General features: G+C 40.1%; 1 protein-coding gene and 2 pseudogenes across 1 annotated transcript; all 3 read left to right on the top strand.

Moving 5' to 3' along the window:
* The first annotated feature begins 939 nt into the window (after positions 1 to 939).
* Positions 940 to 1,890, top strand: LOC128060330 (S-phase kinase-associated protein 1-like; annotated as a pseudogene).
* Positions 1,891 to 5,404: 3,514 nt separating this feature from the next.
* LOC128059859 (tripartite motif-containing protein 5-like) lies at positions 5,405 to 6,811 on the top strand (annotated as a pseudogene).
* Positions 6,812 to 21,582: 14,771 nt separating this feature from the next.
* On the top strand, positions 21,583 to 22,524 carry LOC128060556 (olfactory receptor 52H1-like). The gene has a single exon (XM_052652958.1). It carries the CDS (start codon positions 21,583 to 21,585, stop codon positions 22,522 to 22,524), a length of 942 nt encoding a protein of 313 aa, XP_052508918.1.
* Positions 22,525 to 22,978: the final 454 nt, after the last annotated feature.

Below are 22,978 nucleotides of genomic sequence, written 5' to 3'. Positions count from 1 at the left end.
GAAAAGAGGAGAGTGAAAAAATTGGCTTAAAACTTAACATTCAGCAAACTAAGATCATGGCATCCAGTCCCATCACTTCATGGCAAATAGATGGGGAAATGATGGAAACAGTGAGAGACTTTATTTTTTTGTGGGGGGGAGGGGGCTCCAAAATCACTGCAGATGGTGACTGCAGCCATGACATGAAGACACTTACTCCTTGGAAGAAAGGAGACAACCTAGACAGCTTATTAAAACCAGAGACATTACTTTACCAACAAAGATCTGTCTAGTCAAAGCTATGGTTTTTCCAGTAGTCATGTATGGATGTGAGAGTTGGACTATAAAGAAAGCTGAGCGCTGAAGAATTGATGCTTTTGAACTGTGATGTTGGAGAAGACTCTTGAGAGTCCCTTGGAGAGCAAGGAGATCCAACGAGTCCATCCTAAAGGAAATCAGTCCTGAATATCCATTGGAAGGACTGATGCTGAAGCTGAAACTCCAATACTTTGGCCACCTGATGTGACTCATTGGAAAAGACCCTAGTTCCGGGAAGGATTGAAGGTGGGAGAAGAAGGAGACAACAGAGGATGAAATGGTTGAATGGCATCACCGACATGATGGACATGAGTTTGAGAAAGCTTTGGGAGTTGGTGATGGACAGGAAAGCCTGGTGTGCTGCAGTCCATGGGGTCACAAAAAGTCGGACACGACTGAGTGACTGAACTGAACTGAACTAAGGCTCTGAATTTAAGCTCTAGTCATTAAATGTCATGCCTAGAGAGGAATCCAGTGAAATATTTCTTCCTTTGGTCCATGGATATTTTCTCCTTTGAGAAAATCTTAGGCCAAAGTAAGAGTTACTGTGGTTAAAATGTGGTAGTGGAGACAGAATAAATACCAGTCTTGTAAATTTTAGAAAGAAAGAGGAGATAGGAATAATTACTGGCTGTAGTGGCCTTGTTCGCCGCTTTTCAGTTTTGCTGGTTGACGACGTCGCCCTGCTCACTTCAGCCTGCGGCCCGCCATCTCCTTGAGACCTAACACCATGCCTTCAATTAAGTTGCAGAGTTCTGATGGAGAGATATTTGAAGTTGATGTTGAAATTGCAAAACAGTCTGTGACCATCAAGACTATGTTGGAAGATTTGGGAATGGATGATGAAGGAGATGATGATCCAGTCCCCTTGCCGAATGTTAATGCAGCAATATTAAAAAAGGTCATTCAGTGGTGCACCCACCACAAGGATGATCCTCCTCCTCCTGAGGATGATGAGAACAAAGAAAAATGAACAGATGATATACCTGTTTGGGATCAAGAATTCCTGAAAGTTGACCAAGGGACACTCTTTGAGCTTATATTGGCAGCAAACTACTCAGACATCAAAGGTTTGCTTGACGTTACCTGCAAGACTGTTGCTAATATGATCAAGGGCAAAACTCCTGAGGAGATTCGAAAGACATTCAATATCAAAAATGATTTTACTGAAGAAGAGGAAGCCCAGGTACGCAAAGAGAACCAGTGGTGTGAGGAGAAGTGAAATTTCATGTCTAATGCTGTAACACTGTAAGGATTACTCCAAATACTAGTTGCACTGCTTTGTTTATAATTGTTAATATTAGAAAAACAGTCAACAAATGCAGCAGCAAGTCAATTGTATTAGCAGAATGTTGTCCTCATTGCATGTGTAGTTTCAGTACAGTTCCCAAACTTAAGGCCCAGTTTCTTCTAGTATGATTGAAAGTTTCTTTTCTTTGCTCTGAATAAAATTGAACTGTGGGTTCCCTATAGAAAGTGGCATTTTGGGCTTTCCCTTTTTGTAAAGCAATTTCTGCCTAGTTTATTGTCCAGTTAATTTTAGTTCAGTGACTTTTAAAGTTGGTGTTGTAAATAAAGCAACTTGCAAAAAACCTTCTGGAAAAAAAAAAAAAAAAGGAATAATTACTGGCCAGTCCTTCTCAAAGGAGCCATATTTTGTTCATAATACCATAAAAATTGCTGAATTTCATTATGTGATACAGCAATTGTGTTTACATGATGAAGAGTAGATAGATGTGTTATCATCAAGATGTTCAGTTCAGCTAAATTGTAGTCACATTTACATCTGTAGAACTGTATTTTTCACTCTTTTACACACCTTAGTCATTATTCAGTAAAATAAAGTCCTTATCTGATTTCATGAAACTTTCAGTTGGGGGTGCAGTGTGGGGCTGTGTTAGAGGTGACTAATGACAGTGTTAGTAAAGAGCACTATCCCCACTGTGCTTCACTTCTTCAGCTTCCACTAGGTGGTGCCAGTGGTAAAGAACCCTTCTGCCAATGCAGGAGACATAAAAGATGGGGGTTTGATCCCTGGGTCAGGAAGATTTCCCGGAGGAGGGCATGGCAACGCGCTCCATTATTCTTGCCTGGCGAATCCCCATGGACAGAGGAGCCTGGCAGGCTACAATCCATAGGGTTGAAAGAGTCAGACATGACTGAAGCGACAGCACACACACATGTATTTTAACTTTCTAATGGGTACACTGACTGAGTGGGAGTACTCCTACTTCTAGCCAGGACTTCCTGAGATTCTAGCAGTCATCTTCCCGGAAACATTGAAACATCAGAATTAATCTTCTTTCCACAGTAGCCACAGCATTCATAGGTTATGCCACATCTTGAGGTCGAATATCCTCTTGATGTACGGCAGTCATTACAAATCTCTTTCCAGCAATTCTCTTCATGGATACTAGTCTAGTTGAACGAGCCTGGGGTAGTTCTCAGTTGACAAAACCACTCTCTCTTAACTGCTTACCTTTCCCTTTATGCTTTAATGTCCCAGGAGGAATCTCATCTGATACAGACAAAATTCCACCTCATCCATACTACACAATCAAAGACACCTTGGATGTCTTATCCTAATTCTAGCATTATTAATGTTAATACTATTCTCAGTGCATCTTTTAGGAAATTCAAAGTATACTTCAGATAACTCCATCAAAACTTCCCTTCACATCAAACTACATGATACATCTTATTCATCTATGCAATCTTACAGTCCATTCCCAATAGTTCAGTGGATGTACAGGCTTTAGTCTTTCCAGTTCTGATTTTAGCAATTATCTCAATACTTTATGCATGTATGCTAAGTTGCTTCAGTCATGTTTGTCTCTTTGCGACCCTATGGACTATAGCACTCCAGGCTCCTCCGTCCATGGGATTCTCCAGGCAAGAATACTGGAGTAGGTTGCCATGCCCTCCTCCAGGGGATCTTCCCAACCCCGGGTTCAATCCCAACCCAGGGATTGAATTCCTGTCTCTTACATCTCTCCTGCATTGTCAGGCAGGTTCTTTACCATTAGTGCCCACCTGGGAAGCCCCAATACTTTATACATCAAAATAACAAAGCATAACATTTCAATCCCTTAGCCAATGACTATTCTGTGTGCTAGCAGCTGACCTACAAACACTAGCAAGAATTGGAGGACTATTGAGTATTCATTTGTCATCCCTGCACAATTAGCATCTATTTTTAAATTTCTCCTAATTCTCATTCTTCCACCACTAGCCAGTATCATTGAAAACCACTACCTGAAATGTATTTATATATGTAACCAAATCTTACCACATATTCTTTATCCATTCCTCTGTTAATGGACATTTACATCACTTGCATGTCCTGGCTTGCAAAGGTTCTACAGTGAAAACTAGAATTATGGAATCTTTTGGAATTATGTTTGTCTCTGGGTATATCCCCAGGAGTAGAATTGCTCGATCATATAATTGTTTTATTTTTGGTTTTTTAAAGAAAGCCCTATGCTATTCTCCATAGTGGCTGTACCAATTTGCATTCCCACCAACGGTCTAGGAGTGTTCCCTTTTCTCCACACCTGCTCCAGCATTTATCATTTGTAGATTTTTACTTTTTAATGACCATTCTCTCAGGTGTAAAGTAATGATGGCAGTGATTACATTGTAAACAACTTAGAGCTCTGCCATCTTAATGTTTCTTCCTCAAACCCTCTGTTTAGATTCATCTTTGTGTTTGTTGATACTATTCCCGTTGCTAGTGTATAATTTGTCAATGATAATTAGTTGAATGATGCTGCCTATTATTCTTCATCTGTTTCTATATTTTTTTAATGTATCTGACATGTGTGGTCTTATGAGTATATGTACTATATCTCTCCCCACAATCCACAGGCATGTCACATCTTCAGACTTCTACTAATGTGCTTGGCACATTTCCAGGCCAAGGTGAAATCTGAATTTGCATGCTCAAGACTTCCCCAAAACTCTCAGCTGCTCTGATGTCCTCACTTCTTTACACCCACCTCTGTATTGCTCTGGGTATCACTGGGTCCATGAAGTTATCTGGATTTGATTAACTGAGTGGAAGAGGAGATAGGCCTCTGAAGGAGGATCTCAAATACATGAAGTTCATCTCTATTCTTTGTATTTCAGATGCATGATATTTATAAGTCGCTATTTCTAGTTGCACATCTGATAGAAGCTTTGCTCCCTCTGTATACACAAACATGTTATCTTATATGATGATGATAGAAATAATTGCAAAGGTAAAGTAAATGATGGCAGTGATTACATTGTAAACAACTTAGAGCACGTCTTTATTATGAGAGAATATGTAAGGAAAGGGTTTATTGAAGTATGAGAGAGAGTTATATGAAAATCAGGGCTACCATTCCATGTAAGACCAGGTATGTATGCCCAAAGGCATAAGTGGTTTCAACCTATTCATACTGAGGATAATTTTGGGGCATAGGAATGAAAAAGCAGGATAGACGGTGAATCATACAAGTATCTTGGTAGAAAATGTCTCAGATCACCCTTTTGTTTAGTAAAATGAAATAATAAAAATCATAACACACATAAAGATGGAATTTGTCATGTGATATGAAAGAGTAAAGTGCTTAAAATTATCACAAAATGTTCTTTTTACCAGGTCATCAAGCTCTTTCCTTTGTTTTTTCACATTTTCTTTTTTGTCCTTCAGTAACTTGGTTTTGGACTGTACTTGATTTGTAGCCTGTTAGTATCATGTACAGAGAAGGCAATGGCACCCCACTCCAGTACTCTTGCCTGGAGAATCCCATGGACGGAGGAGCCTGGTGGGCTGCAGTCCATGGGGTCGCTACGAGTTGGACACGACTGAGCGACTTCACTTGCACACATTGGAGAAGGAAATGGCACCCCACTCCAGTACTCTTGCCTGGAGAATCCCAGGGACGGGGGAGCCTGGTGGGCTGCCGTCTATGGGGTCGCACAGTCGGACACGACTGAAGCGACTTATCAGTAGCAGCAGCAGTATCATGTATGTCTACCTTTCTTACTCTCCCCCTTTTCACATTCCCAGTCATGCAGGGATCTGTGAGCAAGAGAACCCACAGAAGCCAGGAGAGGTAGGAGCAGGCAAACAGCTGTCATGGCTTCAGTAATCCTGGTGAACTTACAGTAGGAAGCGACCTGCCCCATTTGCCTGGAGCTTCTGACAGAACCCTTGAGTCTTGACTGGCCACAGCTTCTACCAAACCTGCATCACTACAAACGACAAGGAGTCAAATATTGGCCAAGAGGGAGAGAGTAACTGCCCTGTGTGCAGATTCAATTATGAGCCTGGGAACCTGCGGCCTAATAGGCATGAGGCCAGCATAGTGCAGAAGTTCAGGGAGGTCAAGAGGAGCCTGGAGGAGCAAGACAGAAATCTCTGCACCAATGAGAGAAACTCCTACTCTTCCGTTGGAAGATGGGAAGCTCATTTTCTGGCTTTGCGAGTGGTCCCAGGAGCACCGTGGTCACCACACATTCCTCATGGAGGAGGTTGCCCAACAGTAGCAGGTAAGAGACCAGAATGGAGGAAAGAAAGGCCAGAAAATGATACCTAAGGGGAAATCTTGACATTGGACTTTACCTGGTCTCCATGAACCTAAGGCCTGTGATTCTTTCTTTCCTATGTTGTTGTTGTTCAGTCACTAAGCTTGTGTCCCACTCTTTGCAACCCCAAGGACCGCAAGCATGCCAGGCCCATCTGTCCACCATCGTCTCTCAGAGTGTGACTGTTTATGGAATTCTCATGGAGTGGTTTGCCATTCCCTCCTGTAGCGGACCGTATTTTGTCAGAACTCTTCACTATGACCCATCCACGTTGGGTGGCTCATAGATTCATTGAGTTACCCAGCCCTTTCACCATGACAAGGCTATGATCCCTGGAGGATATATTCTCCACCGTGAACTGCTCTCTTCTTTTTCTTTCATTCTAATATCTGAAAAATATTTCTGTACACTCACCCACTTACAAAGTAATAGCCCTACATACAGATTCTTAGTCAGAAGTAGACATTCATGCATCTTGCGTTAATAGGTGGAGATCTGTGCCCAGGAGAAGTTCTCATTACCCCATTGAACAGGAGGGAAACTAGGACATTGGGAAGATTGAGGTATACTTTTTCCCGCTCTAGAACCAGGTTTCTTCCAGAACAAAGAGAACCAGTCTTCTTTCTGGTGAGAGAAGATGGTGATTTCTATCTCTTGAGTTGTAAAGAACACATTCTCCACCTCAGTATTTTTTCAAAATCAGATTCTAATTGCTGTTCTCAGTTTATGTAAAGTTTATTTATTTATTTATTGGAAATCAGCCTGATTCCTCCACCATTTATCCTCTACATTCTTGCTAGGAAGGCCCTTTCTTGACACTGATGTGATTCTTTTCTCAAAGAAAATGCTCCAGTCATATCTGGAGAGGTTGAAGAGGGAGAAGCAGGAAGCTGAGAAGATGGGATTTGACTTCAGAAAAGAGATATCTACCTGGAAGGTAGGAGGAGAAGCTTACTGAGGAAGTTAGATATCTTGGCAGGACCTTGGGTTGATCTCAAGGTGCTGCCTTCTTCTTTGTTCCCTGACAGTTAAGTTATTTGACTAGGCCTTTTCTTCATCCTTTCCTGATAAGAGTGGTGGCTGAAAAGAGAGCATATCACAAATGGCCACAGATATTTGGAGGGAGACATTCTTATAGAGGGACTCTCTGGTGAGGATGACAAGCAAATTTCATTTTCCATTCTTGTCATATGTTTTAACCTTTGACTCTCAGAAGACATCTGGCAATGGCTCATGGCTTTGTCCTTGGGGTTCAACTTTTTGGCAGAGGGTGGTGGAAGGGGATCAGGAGTAATGCAGAGAAGCATGAGTATCCTGGACAGATGTGTGAAGCCTGCTCGCGTCCAGGGATCCCATTTGGCTCTGAGTTGTCCTCAACAACTTGGGGCAGATTTGGGGCCATAGTTTTGAAGTCAAATAGGAAAAAAATGGGCAAAGTCAGTTTCACCATGAATTGCTCTCCTCCTCTTTCGCATTCCTGAAGAATCGAGTATAACATCAGACAAAATGTCCAGGCAAAGTTTAAAAAACAGAGTGATCCTGGACAGTGAGGAGCTGAAGGGACTGCAAAAGTTGAGAAATGAAGAGTAAGTTGGTTAACAGAACATAGCAAATTCTGAGAATGAGCTGGTCCAGTAGTCAATTGGTGAGAGATCTCATCTCAGATCTGGAGCATCATTTGCAGGGATCGGCAATGGAGATGCTGCAGGTAAGACTTGGAAAGAAGTCTGAGGATCCAAGGTATGAAAAAAAATGAAGACTAAGTTTTCATCTCTTCTGTGTTGCTATACTCTTTGTGGTGTTGTCAGTAAGGTTGTTGTGGGCCTCCAGTACCCCTTCTTTGCATCTATTTCAGAGGTTTTAAGAATAAGTGAATGCATGAATTGAATGCAAGAATAATGGGGAAATTTTCATTTTTTTAATGTGCCAATTTCCCTGTAAATATTTGATTGTGGAGAGAAGATTCACTGTGTTTGGAGGTTTTCTAAAGGCCCCTGTTATCTGTGATATGGTGTTAAGCATTTATTGGATGCTTCTTCATGATGCAGCTTGGTCATAGACAAACAAATACACCTCAGATTCCCAGAGGCTTTTTTTCTCCACTCAATGTATTGAGATTTTCTCCCTCTTTCTCTATTTCCGAAGAAAGTTTTTAAAGGATTGTTATTTATTCTCTAAATATTCAATGGAATTAACTATTGAAGTATCTCACTCTGGGTGTTTTCTATTGAAAGGGTTTAAAATATCTTGCTTGTGTTAGGATCATTTAGATTTATTTTTTACAGTCCTTGAGTCAGTTATTGTATGTCTTGTAGAAAGTTGTCTATTCTACGTTGCCTGATTTGTAAGCATACAGTTGGTTATAACAATCCTCTATTATCCCTTTAATTTATATAATAATCACAATAATGTCGTTTATTCCTGATTTTGGTGATTTGCTTTTTCACTTTTTTTGGTCACTTTAGCTATGCTTTGTTAATTTATTGATCTTTTAAAAAAACATTGTTTTAGTTATTTTGTTTTTAAGGTTTCTTTTTTTGTTTATTTGTAAACTTTCTTATTCATTTATTTCTGCTGTTACATTTATTTTTTTCTTTGTGTGTGTTTTTGTGTGTGTTGGGGTGTGGGTGGGTGGGTGTGCTGGTTTAATTTACTCTTCCTTTCTGTTTATTGAATTGGAAACTTATCACTGATTTGGGACCATCTCTTCTGATATAGGGTTTAATGATATAAGTATATTTAACATTTCACATATTTTGATTGTTTAGTTTTAATTTTCATTCAGCTCAACATACACTCAAATTTCCTTCACAGTTTTCTTTTTCTTTAAATTTTGTTTGTTTGTTAAACCTTGGATATTTTAAAATATGTTGTTAATAAGAGAATACTTGGTGATTTCTGAGTTTAACATCTGTTGTGGATTTCCATTTTAATTCTGCCATAATCAGAGAACAACTTGTGCATGGGTGCTTGCTCATTCGGGACTAACTCTTTGCGACCCTAAAGACTGTAGCCCACCAGGCTCTTTTGTCCGTGGGATTTTCCAGGCAAGAACACTGGAGTGGGTGGCCATTTCCTTCTCCAGGGGATCCTCCTGACCCAGAGATTGAACCCGAGTCTGCTGCGTCTCCTGCACTGCAGATGAATTCTTTACCACTGAGCCACAGAGGAAGCCCATTAGAGAACATATATTTTTATTATTTCAAGCTTATAGATTTATTGACACTTGTTTATGGCCTAAAGTACTGTATACCAGAGAAAATTTTAGTATGAATTTGAAAATATTGTTATGTTTCTCATTCGTTGAGTAAAATTATCTTTATATGTCAGTTAGGTCAACTTGGTTGATAGTATTGTATGTGTCTTCAATATATTTGATGATTTGTATAAGCTGCTATCTTATTGACAGTGAGCTATTGAAATATGCAACTATTATTATTGAATTGTGTATTTCTCCTTTTATTTTTGCTTCAAGTACTTTGAAGCTCTGCTGTTCTGTGCATCTGTATTTATAACTGTTGTATATTTTTGATGTAGTGAATATTTTATAATTATAAAATTTCCCTCTCATATTCCCATAATATTAATCTTGAAGTATTTTATCTAATATTAACGTAAATCTTTGACCTATTCTTTTTTATTTCTGCTTGCATTTCAAGCATGGTATATATTTTTCTATCTTTTTTAACTTTGCCCTTTTTGTACCTTGACTATGTCTCTTGTAAATAGCAAGAAATGAATTTTGCTTTTTATCCAGCTCAACAAATCTCTGATTTCAATTGAGGCATTTATGCATGACATTTAATGTAATTGTTGATGTGACTGTGTTTAAATTTACTATTTTACTGTTTGCTTTCTATGTGGCTATTGTAATTTTCATTCTTTTTCTCCTTAACTAGCTTATTTTGTATTAAACGAATATAAACTAGTATAACGTTTTGTTTCCCTGTGTTCATGGTGGTATTTTTTCAGTTTTTTTCCCCCTACTGGTTGGTCTAGTGATTAAAATGTGTTTCCTATCTTATCTAGATCTACTTTAGACTAATATTAACTTAGTTTCAAAAAAATCGAAACTTTCTTCAGCATCCCTTCATTTCCTTTCTGCAACAATGTAGTGATCCTTTTAATATGAGCATCTGATTCTGTGCAGGCAAATGCCTGCAGGAATCTGCACATTTTACAACATCTGGGAAGAGAAGCTCTCTTCATCTGGAGTTTATATCAGGATGTTTGTGTTTCCTGTATAAACTAAGAAAAAGAATCAATATAGGTCAAATAAGTAGAACTGGAGAAAGACACAGATCAGATTCTGAGGACAGTGTTTGAATTTCAAAATTAAACTTTGATTAAAGTGGTGACTGCTTCCCCTGCTCCAATCCTGTATTCTTTCTCTACTTATTCTAGTCTAATTTGATTTTTGTCATGTACATGAAAGAGCCCTAATGTAGAAAGTTTGTTTTTTTGTTTTAAATTCAGATGTTGTCATAGATTTTGGTGACATGGGGAAAGTAAATTCGCAGTAAAGGAGACTAAATAAAGTGGTACATACCGGTTAAAATAAATAAAATATTAAATGTGGTGATTAAGAAGATTACATGTCTAAAAAATGTTAAGCATCTGGACTAAACAGACTCAATAGAGACTAAACTGCAACTAAATGCCCCCAGGTTTTAGAAAATGAGTGTGTATTGGTTCCGTTCAGTTCTGTCACTCGGTCGGGTCCGCCTCTTTGTGACCCCATGAAACGCAGCATGCCAGGCCTCCCTGTCCATCACCAGCTCCTGGTGTCTACACAAACTCATGTTCATTGAGTCGGTGATGCCATCCAGCCATCTCATCCCTTGTCATCCCCTTCTCCTCCTGCCTTCAATCTTTCCCAACATCAGGGTCTTTTCAAATGAGTCAGCTCTTCAGGTGGCCAGAGTACTGGAGTTTCAACTTCAACATTAGTCCTTCCAGTGAACACCCAGGACTGATTTCCTTTAGGATGGACTGGTTGGATCTCCTTGCAGTCCAAGGGACTCTCAAGAGTCTTCTCCAACACCACAGTTCAAAAGCATCAGTTCTTCAGTGCTCAGCTTTCTTTATAGTCCAACTCTCACATCCATACATGACCACTGGAAAAACCACAGCCTTGACTAGATGGACCTTTGTGTATATTGATAACTTTATGGAAATGGGTTACAAGAAAGGAGACAACAAGTTGCATATTAGATATCCTAAGTTACTCTTTCCTGTGGCTTATTTACTACTAAATATATTAATATATATTTAAGAGACAAAGGTGAGTAGAAATAAAAGAGTTGGAAATCAACTGCATATGTGTATGCTGAATATAATGGAGTGGAAGAGATTGTTAATTGTATACAAAACGAGAAGAGAGACACCTGTAAAGTACCTACATGGATATATTTGTTTGCTTGTACCCTCAATGAAAGCCATATGAATAGCTTGAGGAATATTAGAATTATATAGGATTATGTATTCATCTTTGATTCTTGAAAGCTTGGTTTAATGCTCAGCACAAAATTTGTATACCACTTCAATTTTGTTTAATAAATGATAGAATCATGAATTATTCAAATCATCTCTTGGGTCATCAGAATTATAGGCTTCTTGTTTTTCCCATAAATATGTCTCATTTCCATATACTAGAAGCCTCGTGCTTCCACAGAGGTTGGAGATTTTTTACCTTTTTAGAAATCTGACAACATCACATTCTGGAATGATTGGCCTCATTCTTGTATTTACTTTCTGGCTCTCACATTGAAACCATCTCTATTTCCACAATCAAGGGCTGATGGGGATGTAAATAAGCTTTTTAAGTGGGGGCACCTATTACTTTTTGATTCATATTTTCTTTTTTCTCAGCTGGATGTGAATGGCATCATGAAAACATATGGGAAGCCAGAGATGGTTTTATACTGGTAAAATAATTTAAAGCTAATAGAGTTATCTGGTGTGTAATTAGGATAAAACAATGCTCAAGGCAGAAAAACAGAGTATATATTTAGCTTAGATTTCTGTTCACAAATCATGACTAGATTGTTCTGTAAACTTTGAAAGGAAGTTGAAGAGTTTGTGTCAGGGCCAGTATTAGGAATAAGATATTGTAATATCAAAACCCTGTGACTTCATAAACTTAACTCACACTGTGTGTAACTATGTAACTCAGGTTCCCATATTTAGTATGTGCTTGGCTTATCATGTGGAGGTTGAGTCTTTACCTGTGAAGAACCTAGAATTAGAGACAACTCCTTTATATTTAACTTTCTGCTCTGGTTGAATCTTAAGGACTATTTTGGCCTTGAAGCAAAGAGTTGATTCATCTTAGCCACATAATTTAGGTGCCAGAATGGAAAAGTGCCATCCATGTGTCTGAATTTGCACCAATGTGTCAGCATCAGACTCTTTATGAACACATGAGATTCAGCCCACTCTTAATTTAGTGTTCATAATGTCTTCTTTTCCAGTGGTTTGTAATTATTCCCAGCTGTCATGAAACATCATGCTGTTCTGAGAACCTCCCTATAAGGGAGCAGCCTTTGAAGATTTGGAGACTCTAGACTGTGTTCTCATACCAGATATGTCACAAACACCCAGGAGCCTGATCCAGCTACATCACATTCTGACATCTTCCTGGGAACACATATCTATGCAGTGATTCCACAAATGAAGTTTTTTAGGTACCAAAGTTTTGTTAAATTTATCATGTCATATAATTTCATATTATCTCAAGGAGGAAGAGAGGGAGAGGTTAATGATTTCATTTTGAAAAGAAAACTGTCTTTCTGACAGGTAAAGATTATCTCAAATCACCCAAAGGTAGCTGGGACATGAGCACATTTCTTCTGGCTCCAAGGTCAGGCATCTACTCTTCCCTTTCCAAGGGTTTCCAAGAAGACAGTTCAAGTGCATAAATGGAGTAGAAGTAAAACTCAACAGTGTGGGGATCAATTTTTGTTTTCTCCAAGGGTGAGACCTTGACTCTGAAGTAGCCAGAAACTTTCCCAAAGGAAGAGAGGAGAGTATTTTGAGCTCCTGATTTGACAAACATACTATGAGTGTTTAATAGTGAGGCATGCTGCCCCAGAGGGTGTCTGTGGAATTCATGTGATGGAGAAAAACTTAGAAGACTCCATTTCTAAGTGTGGTAGGGAGAGGGAAGCCAGACACTATGTGCTGATGATATGATTGTTTCTATGGGGAGTGACCAGAAACTTGGTTCATCCTCTCTTTTACCAGTTCACTACTTCACCATAATCTGGAAGAAAATAGATTATAGTGCTTATTCCTTTGCTTATATTTAACATTGTGGATTTTTAAAAATCATTTCAGAGCTAACAGATGTACACTACTGAGATAAGGAAATAAAGAGACAGTATTATCAAGCCACCCTGTTCTCAGCATCTTTCAGAATTTTTCATTTTCTAGTTGGTCTCATGTTTTGAGACCCATGTTTTCCCGCCCAACACAACAAACATTGTCTTTGCACTGAAGTTACTCTATAGATCCTGTTCAAAATGTCTGAAATAAAACTACATCATCGCACTAACCCAAAAGTGAAAGTAAAAGTTGCTCAGTCCTGTCCGACTCTTTGTGAGCCCATGGACTCTACAATCCACGGAATTCTCCAGGCCAGAATACTGGAGTGGGCAGCCTTTCCTTTCTCCAGGGGATCTTCCCAACCCAGGGATTGAACCAAGGTCTCCCACATTGCAGATAGATTCTTTACAAGCTGAGCCACAAGGGAAGCCCGCCCTAACCCAACCCAACCCAGCTCTATGATTTTACCATAGTTCACATGACCCTCCATAATCCCACTGCTGCTGCTGCTGCTGCTGCTGCTGCTAAGTCGCTTCGGTCATGTCTGACTCTTTGTGACCCCATAGACAGCAGCCATAATCCCACAGGTATATCAAATATTGCTATTTCTGTGAATCAGAATGTAACATTTCTGCACAATAGGAGATAACACCTGTCAATGGGATATAACTGATTGCAAGGTCATAACTGATTGCCCAAAATGGTCCCTGGCATTGTGGTCAATTAATCTATGGCAAAAGAGGCAAGCATATACAATGGAGAGAAAAGCAGTCTCTTCAATAACTGGTGCTGGGAAAAACTGGATCAGTTCAGTTCAGTCACTCAATCATGTCCAACTCTTTGGGACCCCATGAATCTCAGCACGCCAGGCCTCCCTGTCCATCACCAACTCCCGGAGTTCACTCAGACTCACGTCCATCAAGTCAGTGATGCCATCCAGCCATCTCATCCTTGGTCGCCCCCTTCTCCTCCTGCCCCCAATCCCTCCCAGCATCACAGTCTTTTCCAATGAGTCAACTCTTCGCATGAGGTGGCCAAAGTACTGGAGTTTCAGCTTCAGCAACATTCCCTGCAAAGAAATCCCAGGGCTGATCTCCTTCAGAATGGACTGGTTGGATCTCGTTGCAGTTCAAGGGACTCTCAAGTGTCTTCTCCAACACCACAGTTCAAAAGCATCAATTCTTTGACACTCAGCTTTCTTCACAGTCCAACTCTCACATCCATACATGACCACTGGAAAAACCATAGCCTTGACTAGACTGACCTTTGCTGGCAAAGTAATGTCTCTGCTTTTGAATATACTATCTAGGTTGGTCATAACTTTTCTTCCAAGGAGTAAGTGTCTTTTAATTTCATGGCTGCAATCACCATCTGCAGTCATTTTAAAGCCCCTCAAAAAATAAAGTCTGACACTGTTTCCACTCTTTCCCCATCTATTTCCCATGAAGTGATGGGACCAGATGCCATGATCTTCATTTTCTGAATGTTTAGCTTTAAGCCAACTTTTTCACTCTCTACTTTCACTTTCATCAAGAGGCTTTTTAGTTCCTCTTCACTTTCTGCCATAAGGGTGGGGTCATCTGCTTATCTGAGGTTCTTGATATTTCTCCTGGCAATCTTGATTCCAGCTTGTGCTTCTTCCAGCCCAACGTTTCTCATGATGTACTCTGCATAGAAGTTAAATAAGCAGGGTGACAATATACAGCCTTGACACACTATTTTTCCTATTTGGAACCAGTCTGTTGGTCTATGTCCAGTTTTAACTGTTGCTTCCTGACCTGCATATAGGTTTCTCAAGAGGCAGGTCAGGTGGTCTGGTATTCCCATCTCTTTCAGAATTTTCCACAGTTTATTGTGAGCCACACAGTCAAAGGCTTTGGCATAGTCAATAAAGCAGAAATAGATGTTTTTTGGAACTCTCGCTTTTTCGATGATCCAACGGATGTTGACAATTTGATTTCTGGTTCCTCTGCCTTTTCTAAAACTAGCTTGAACATCTGGAAGCTCACGGTTCACATATTGCTGAAGCCTGGCTTGGAGAATTTTGAGCATTACCTTACTAGCATGTGAGATGAGTGCAACTGTGCAGTAGTTTGAGCATTCTTTGGCATTGCCTTTCTTTGGGATTGGAATGAAAACTGACCTTTTCCAGTGCTGTGGCCACTGTTGAGTTTTCCAAGTCTGCTGGCATATTGAGTGCAGCACTTTCACAGCATCATCTTTCAGGATTTGAAATAGCTCAACTGGAATTCCATCACCTCGTAGTGATGCTTTCTAAGGCCCACTTGACTTCACATTCCAGGATGTCTTACATATAAAAGAATGAAGTTAGAACACTTTCTCATATACAAAAATAAACTCATAATGGATTAAAGACTAACAATAAGACTTGAAACCATAAAAATATCAGAAAAAAACATAAGCAGAACACTGACAAATTGTAGCGATATTTTGGGGGGATCTGTTCTGGGGCTTCCAAGGTGATGCAGTGGTAAAGAATCTTCAGGAATGCAGGAGATGTGGGTTCAACTCCTGGGTGGGGAAGATCCCTTGAAGTAGGAAATGGCAATCCTCTCCAGTATTCTTGCTTGGAAAATGTCATGGACAGAGGTGTCTGGCAGGCTACAGTCCATGGGGATCACATGACTGAGCTACTGAGCACTCCTAAGTCAAAAGGAAAAAAAAAAACAAAAAAACAAAACTAAACAAATGAGACCTAACTTAAAACTTTTTGTAGCAAAGGGAACTATTGACAAAATGAAATACAAACTAGAAATGAGAGAAGATTTTTACAAATTATATGTCTGATAAGGTATTAATATCCAAAATGTATTAATATAGGCAGCTCATACAACTCGATATCAAAACAATCCAATTAAAAAGTAGGCAGAAACTATTTTTAGGGCAGCAACGGAGACACAGAGAGAACAGACTTGTGGACACTGGGGAAGGAGAGGGTGGGATGAATTGTGAATGGCATTGAAACATACACATTACCATATGTAAAATAGAAAGCTACTGGGAATTTGCTGTATGATGCAGGGAGTGCAAACCAGGTGCTCTGTGATAACCTTGAGGGGTGGTATGGAGTGAGAGGTGGGAAGGAGATTCAAGCGAGGTTGGGGGAAGGAGGGACATGTATATACCTATGGCTGATACATCTTGATGTGTGGCAGAAACCAACACAACATTGTAAAGCAATTATCCTCCAATTTAAAATAAATCACACATAAAAAACAAAAATGAGCACAAAACCTCAAGAGACATTTTTCAAAAGATACACAGATGGCCAATAGGAACATGAAAAGGTGTACAACATTGCTAGTCATCAGAGAAATGCAAATTAAAACTACAATGAGATATCATGTGACTTTCACCAGAAAGGCTATCATCAAATAGAAGAGGAAGGCAGAAGAGAAAACTCAGAGTGAAATGTGAATATGGAACATTGCTGGCTTTGAAGATGGAGGAAAGGGACTAGATACTAAAAAAAGTTAGTGAACAGATTACCTTCTAGAACTTTCAGAATGGAACACAGTCATCTTAATCCCTTGATTTTGGCCCAGTGACACATATGCAAGAATTTTGAATTACAAAACTATAAGATAGTAAATTTGTGCTATTTTAAGCACAAATTTGTTTTAGCAGCTATAGGAAAAAAGTATTCCACATCCACCAACAAAAAAAAGTATTTGTATTTTTTAAGAACATATGGACATCTTAACCCATCCACTGTGTGGATCACAATAAACTGGAAAATTCTGAAAGAGATGGGAATACCAGACCACCTGACCTGCCTCTTGAGAAATCTGTATGCAGGTCAGGAAGCAACAGTTAGAACTGGACATGGAACAACAGACTGATTCCAAATAGGAAAAGGAGTACATGAAGGCTGTATATTGTCACCCTGCTTATTTAACTTCTATGCAGAGTACATCATGAGAAACGCTGGACTGGAAGAAGCACAAGCTGGAATCAAGATTGCCAGGAGAAATATCAAGAACCTCAGATAAGCAGATGACCCCACCCTTATGGCAGAAAGTGAAGAGAAACTAAAAAGCCTCTTGATGAAAGTGAAAGTAGAGAGTGAAAAAGTTGGCTTAAAGCTAAACATTCAGAAAATGAAGACCATGGCATCTGGTCCCATCACTTCATGGGAAATAGATGGGGAAACAGTGGAAACAGTGTCAGACTTTATTTTTTGAGGGCCTTTAAAATGACTGCAGATGGTGATTGCAGCCATGAAATTAAAAGACACTTACTCCTTGGAAGAAAAGTTATGACCAACCTAGATAGTATATTCAAAAGCAGAGACATTACTTTGCCAGCAAAGGTCAGTCTAGTCAAGGGAATGGTTTTTCCTGTGATCATGTATGGATGTGAGAGTTGGACTGTGAAGAAGGCTGAGCGCCGAAGAATTGATGCTTTTGAACTGTGGTGTTGGAGAAGACACTTGAGAGTCCCTTGCACTGCAAGGAAATCCAACCAGTCCATTCTGAAGGAGATCAGCCCTGGGATTTCTTTGCAGGGAATGATGCTGAAGCTGAAACTCCAGTACTTTGGCCACCTCATGCGAAGAGTTGACTCATTGGAAAAGACTGTGATGCTGGGAGGGATTGGGGGCAGGAGGAGAAGGGGATGACAGAGGATGAGATGGCTGGATGGCATCACTGACTCGATGGATGTGAGTCTAAGTGAACTCCGGGAGTTGGTGATGGACAGGGAGGCCTGGCGTGCTGAGATTCATGGGGTCGCAAAGACTTGGACACGACTGAGCGACTGAACTGAACTGAATCCATTATTGAGAAAATCAAAAGACTACATTGATTCAGTCATATATCATATTTATCTTACTTATTATACAAATATACAGTATTATAAACATATAAAGTAGTTCCATATGACTGTATAGATTCCATGCATTCAAGTGTGTGTATGTGTTCTTGTAAATTCAGAAATTGATTTTAAAGCTATCATGGTAACGCAAAGTGCCAGGAAGGTTAAAAATTTTTGGAAGAAAATGTTGGAGCACTTATATTCCAATATCAAGACTTGAAAATTTTAAGTGTAAAGAAAAGTGAAAATGTTAGTCACTCATTTGTGTCTGACTCTGTGACCCCATGGACCGCAGTCCACCAGGCTCCTCTGTCTGTGGAATTTCCCAGACAAGAATACTGGAGTGGATTGCCATTTCCTTCTCCAGGGGATCTTCCCCACCCAGGGATTGAACCTGAGTCTCCCACATTGCAGGTAGACTCTACCAACTGAGTCATCAGGGAAGCTTTTAAGTGTAAACCTGCAATGTTTATGCAAGTTTATACAACTAGACTAATTAATGAAAGTCAAAAGTACAGGAACATTCTTAGGCCTATGAGAATTCTGTCTCAACAGACTGAATTTTCTAGACTGAATCTCTCAGGGATCCAATAGCCACAGTGTACTGAAACCATCAAACTTCATTCCATCTCAAGGGAGAGAAGTTAATATGTTTGATTGTATTCCTTGCCTGGCAATGGGAAATGGAGGGGATATAACCTATGTTGTCTCTCCTGGGGATATAAGAAAATGCATAAATGTTTTCTTTCATCTCTTTCAGAATCTCCTCCAGCCTAAAATTTTGCTTTCTTCCTTTAAATTGAAACTTCCTACTATTTCTGTGAAGCAAGAGACAGAAGACAGAGCTTGGTGAGTTGAAAACTATAATCAACTAGAAAGAAGAAAAATGCTACACTGGCTCTATGATCTTATCAAATAACATAACCTTGAGTTTATTTAGTGTCCAAGTAGAGGCTGTGCCCTGGAGGACATGACTCTGGGAGGAAGATGTTCCCAAGTACTGTGACCGGTAACGGCAGGGGATTCATAAGCAAAGAAGAGCTCTCTGGGTAAAAGGCTGAGTTCAGTCAAATGATTTTGACTAAAGCAGCAGACCATGGTTTGGATGTTTCTTTTTTGACTCCCTTTTGTAGTTTTAATGATTAGGGGTTTATTTTCTCCTTTTATTATAATTTTTTTTCCTGTGACCCTGAGGAAATGTGCTTCTTTTCAGGAAGCAGTAAATCTATCCTCCAAAGGACTGAGTTGCAATCTAGCTTAAATTTGCAGTTACATTTCTGAGCTTTCATGGTCTATTTATTCTTCATGCTACAAGAGATGATGTTACCATCTTTTTAAGGGAGGATTTTGCAAGGTCTGTTGTCCTCTTTATTCTAAAAAGTTCAGTGCCTGTAGGAGTTCAGTCTGCATCAGCTCTGGAGGAGTAATTTAGAATATATATTCTTGGGTTTCCCAGGTGGCTCAGTGATAAAGAATCCACCTGCAATGCAGGAGATCCGGGATGATTCCACAGGCCCATGTGCCACAACTATTCAGTCTGCGCTCTAGAGCCCAGGAGCTGCCACTATTGAGCTCATCTGCTGCAACTGCTGAAGCCCACACAACCTAGAGCCCAAGCTCCACAAAAAGAGAAGCCATAGCAATGAGAAACCCACAGGCTGAAACTAGAGGGTAGCCTCTGCTCTCCATAACTAGAGAAGAGCCCATGCAGCAACAAACACCCAGCACAGCGAAAAATAAATAAAATGATTACTATGTTTTTTAAAGCAAAGCAACCTTAAAAAAATAGAGTATGTTTAAGGGGCAGAGAGCTGTCTTTGGACAGTGGGGACTAGTTACATTCCTCCTAAGTAGATATTTTGTTCACTTAGGCTAATCCAGGGCTCTTGCAACAACCAAAACCATCCCTTGTGAGAAGCTCACTATATAAAGCTTTGAGCAGGAGTAGGAAAGAGAGATCTCAAAATTCTACATGGCTCAATCCACTTCTGCCTCCTTGCCCACAAAACTCTAGAAAACTGACAAATACAATGATACAGAGCTGTTATAGCTTGTCCACAAAATCCACTTCCTTCCTTAAAATCTTTTTGAATGACTTTGTAAATATGTGATGGAGTATAAGAGCTAAACCTCTCCAAAACTGGCCTGAAGACGACTCAAGTTGTGCTGGGCCTTTCTGTTGCTGTGCTCCCTGGTAACAATGTTACTGATTCTCTTTTCAGAAGTACTTTGTAAAATAATCACAGAATAGAGTTAAAACTCAAGTGATACTTCCAATGCAAAAGTTATCTTAAAGGCCAGCTCTATATGGGTAAAACTGAAGATTCCCAAAGATGGATTTGCAGTTCAAGTACTGGCAGATGAGAAAATGAAAACACTGATCAAAACTTTATTAGTCTTTATTTCATCTCTTGGAGGTGAAAATATGCTCCACTTGACTTTGCCTAGGTTAAATCACTCTGGCTGATATCTAGTATGGAGGCATTCCCAGACCTCTGATGGAGGTGTCTCCCAGTTGATGTTAGGAAGCAGATCCTCCAAAGCTTAGGGCATTGCCCCTGAAGTCATAAATTATCCTCTGAGCTCACTGCTCTCTGAGTCACAGAAATGTTGCTCACTTGTCTTGTGCATTTCCTGACAGATGCCTTCTCTTATGGGCTTCCCAGGTGGCACAGTGGTCAAGAATCTGCCTGCCAATGCAAGAGATACAGGAGGCTCAAATTTGATCCCCAGGTTGGGAAGATCCTTTAGAGTAGGTAATGCAACCTGCTCCAGTATTCTTGCTGGAATAATCCCATGGACAGTGGAGCCTGGTGGGCTACAGTTCATGGGGTAGCAAAGAGTCAGACATGACTGAGCATCCATTCCTTTTCTTAATAGTCACATCCCAGTAAGCATCTGAACTGTATTTCAATCTCTGTGTAACAAACCTCCCATAGTACACACAACACTGGAATATGTCCTTTCTTTTTCTCCTCCCCGTCATTATTTTTCTGCTACTTTATTGAAATACCTCAGATATTTTATCAAATCCAGTGTCTAAGACATAATATTTACTCCTTACAGGTCAATTACTCCCTTTTTGTCTTGTCTCATCCCATTTAATAATTTTAATATTTTTCTATTTCCCCCTCTCTCTCTTCCTCTCTGTTTCCCTCATACATCTCCTTTCTCCTCATACATAATTTATTTCTTCATTTGAACCTATGCCTATCCTAAATATTCTCCATTGGTTAAAGGGACATGATTATTTAGGTTTAATCATATGAAATTGCTGACCTACAAAAATAACTATTTCACATGGTTTATTAACAAATGCATAAAGAAATGAAGTGGGGCCAATGGCAAAGCAAAGGTGGCAATAATAAGTCAATTCTATAGATGGTAGTTCGTCCAGGGGAGAAGGTACTTCTCATAGAGGAACGCTGAATGTGACAGCTGCTGTCCTCAACAGCTCACCACCAGAGTGCTCATCACCAGGGTGGAATTATTACCTTTCATGATATATTCTGACAGCTGATTTGTCCTCAGGGCTCAAAAACCAGTGGATCCCAGACTGAAAAGACCATGTATAACTTGAGCTGTTACAATCCTGGCTCCTTTATCCTTGCTGGACTACCTGGCCTGGAGAAGTTTCGCGTCTGGATTGGGATTCCCTTTTGTGTCATCTATGTTCTGGCTATTGTGGGCAATGGCACCCTCCTCCACCTCATTGTCATTGAGGACAGCCTCCATGAGCCCATGTTTTTCTTCCTCTCTCTGCTGGCCACCACAGACCTCATCTTGTCTACTGCCACGGTGCCCAAACTGCTCAGTAACCTCTGGCTTGGCTCCCAGGAAATAACATTCACTGGTTGTCTCACCCAAATGTTCTTCCTCCACTTCAGCTTTGTAGTGGATTCAGCCATCCTGCTGACTATGGCACTGGATCGCTATGTGGCCATCTGCTTCCCCTTGAGATACACCAGCGTCCTGGCTCCTCAGGTGATTATCAAGCTTGTGGTGGGCATTGTTGTGAGGAGTTTCTCGGTCATCTTGCCAGATGTCTTTCTGCTGAAGCGGTTGCCCTTCTGCGGAACACGAATCATCCCCCACACATACTGTGAGCATATAGGTGTTGCTCAGCTTTCCTCCGCTGACATCTCCATCAACATCTGGTATGGATTTTCAGTGCCTCTCATGACTGTTGTCTCAGATGTGATCTTTATTGCTGTCTCCTATATCTTCATCCTCCGTGCTGTCTTTCATCTTTCATCCCCGCGTGCCCGCCAAAAGGCACTCGGCACCTGTGGTTCCCATGTCTGCGTCATCCTCATGTTTTACACACCTGCCTTCTTCTCCATCCTCGCCCATCGCTTTGGGCACAGTGTACCTCGAAATATGCTCATCTTATTTGCCAACCTCTACGTGGCCATCCCTCCTGCTCTAAATCCTATAGTGTATGGAGTGAAGACCAAGAAGATCCAGGACAAATTTGTTCTCCTCTTTACTTTGAAGAAGATGCAATGAGTGGGGAGCATCACTGAAGGAGAAATTTAGGTAATACTGATAAGATAAAATTTTACATAACATGGGAAGACATAAAACAAAGTTGTAACTACTATTTACTTGAAATTTTAGAGCTCTACTCATGTAATAAACATATAAGCAGGAGGGAGAGGGGAGAAATAAAATCTTTGGGACTTCTAGAAAATCAAAGATTTTCTTGATTTAGCTTTTCTTACCACTTGTATGGAGAAACTGATGATGGGTACACAACAGCAGTAAGAGTAAGGTTTATATAGTTTCTATTCCCAATTTTGAGATTTGATGGCTAGATATTTCCTAACGTGCAGCCTACCCCTGTGTTTCCCAGTTTTTTAATCAAAGGCAAAGCCTCCTGCCTTTTTAGCTAGCTATTAATTCTTTCTACTACAACTAACAAACTTAGGGCTTCACACTTCAGTTCTTGATTCTATACATT

Source organism: Budorcas taxicolor, chromosome 15, assembly GCF_023091745.1.
Source record: "Budorcas taxicolor isolate Tak-1 chromosome 15, Takin1.1, whole genome shotgun sequence".
In the NCBI taxonomy this organism is placed as follows: domain Eukaryota; kingdom Metazoa; phylum Chordata; class Mammalia; order Artiodactyla; family Bovidae; genus Budorcas; species Budorcas taxicolor.
Note: the sequence above shows the minus strand (reverse complement) of the source record. Positions and strands in the feature narration are given on the sequence as shown.

Excerpts from the sequence above, each read along its gene's own strand:
- LOC128060556 (XM_052652958.1), top strand. The coding sequence starts at position 21,583 with ATGTATAACTTGAGCTGTTACAATCCTGGCTCCTTTATCCTTGCTGGA.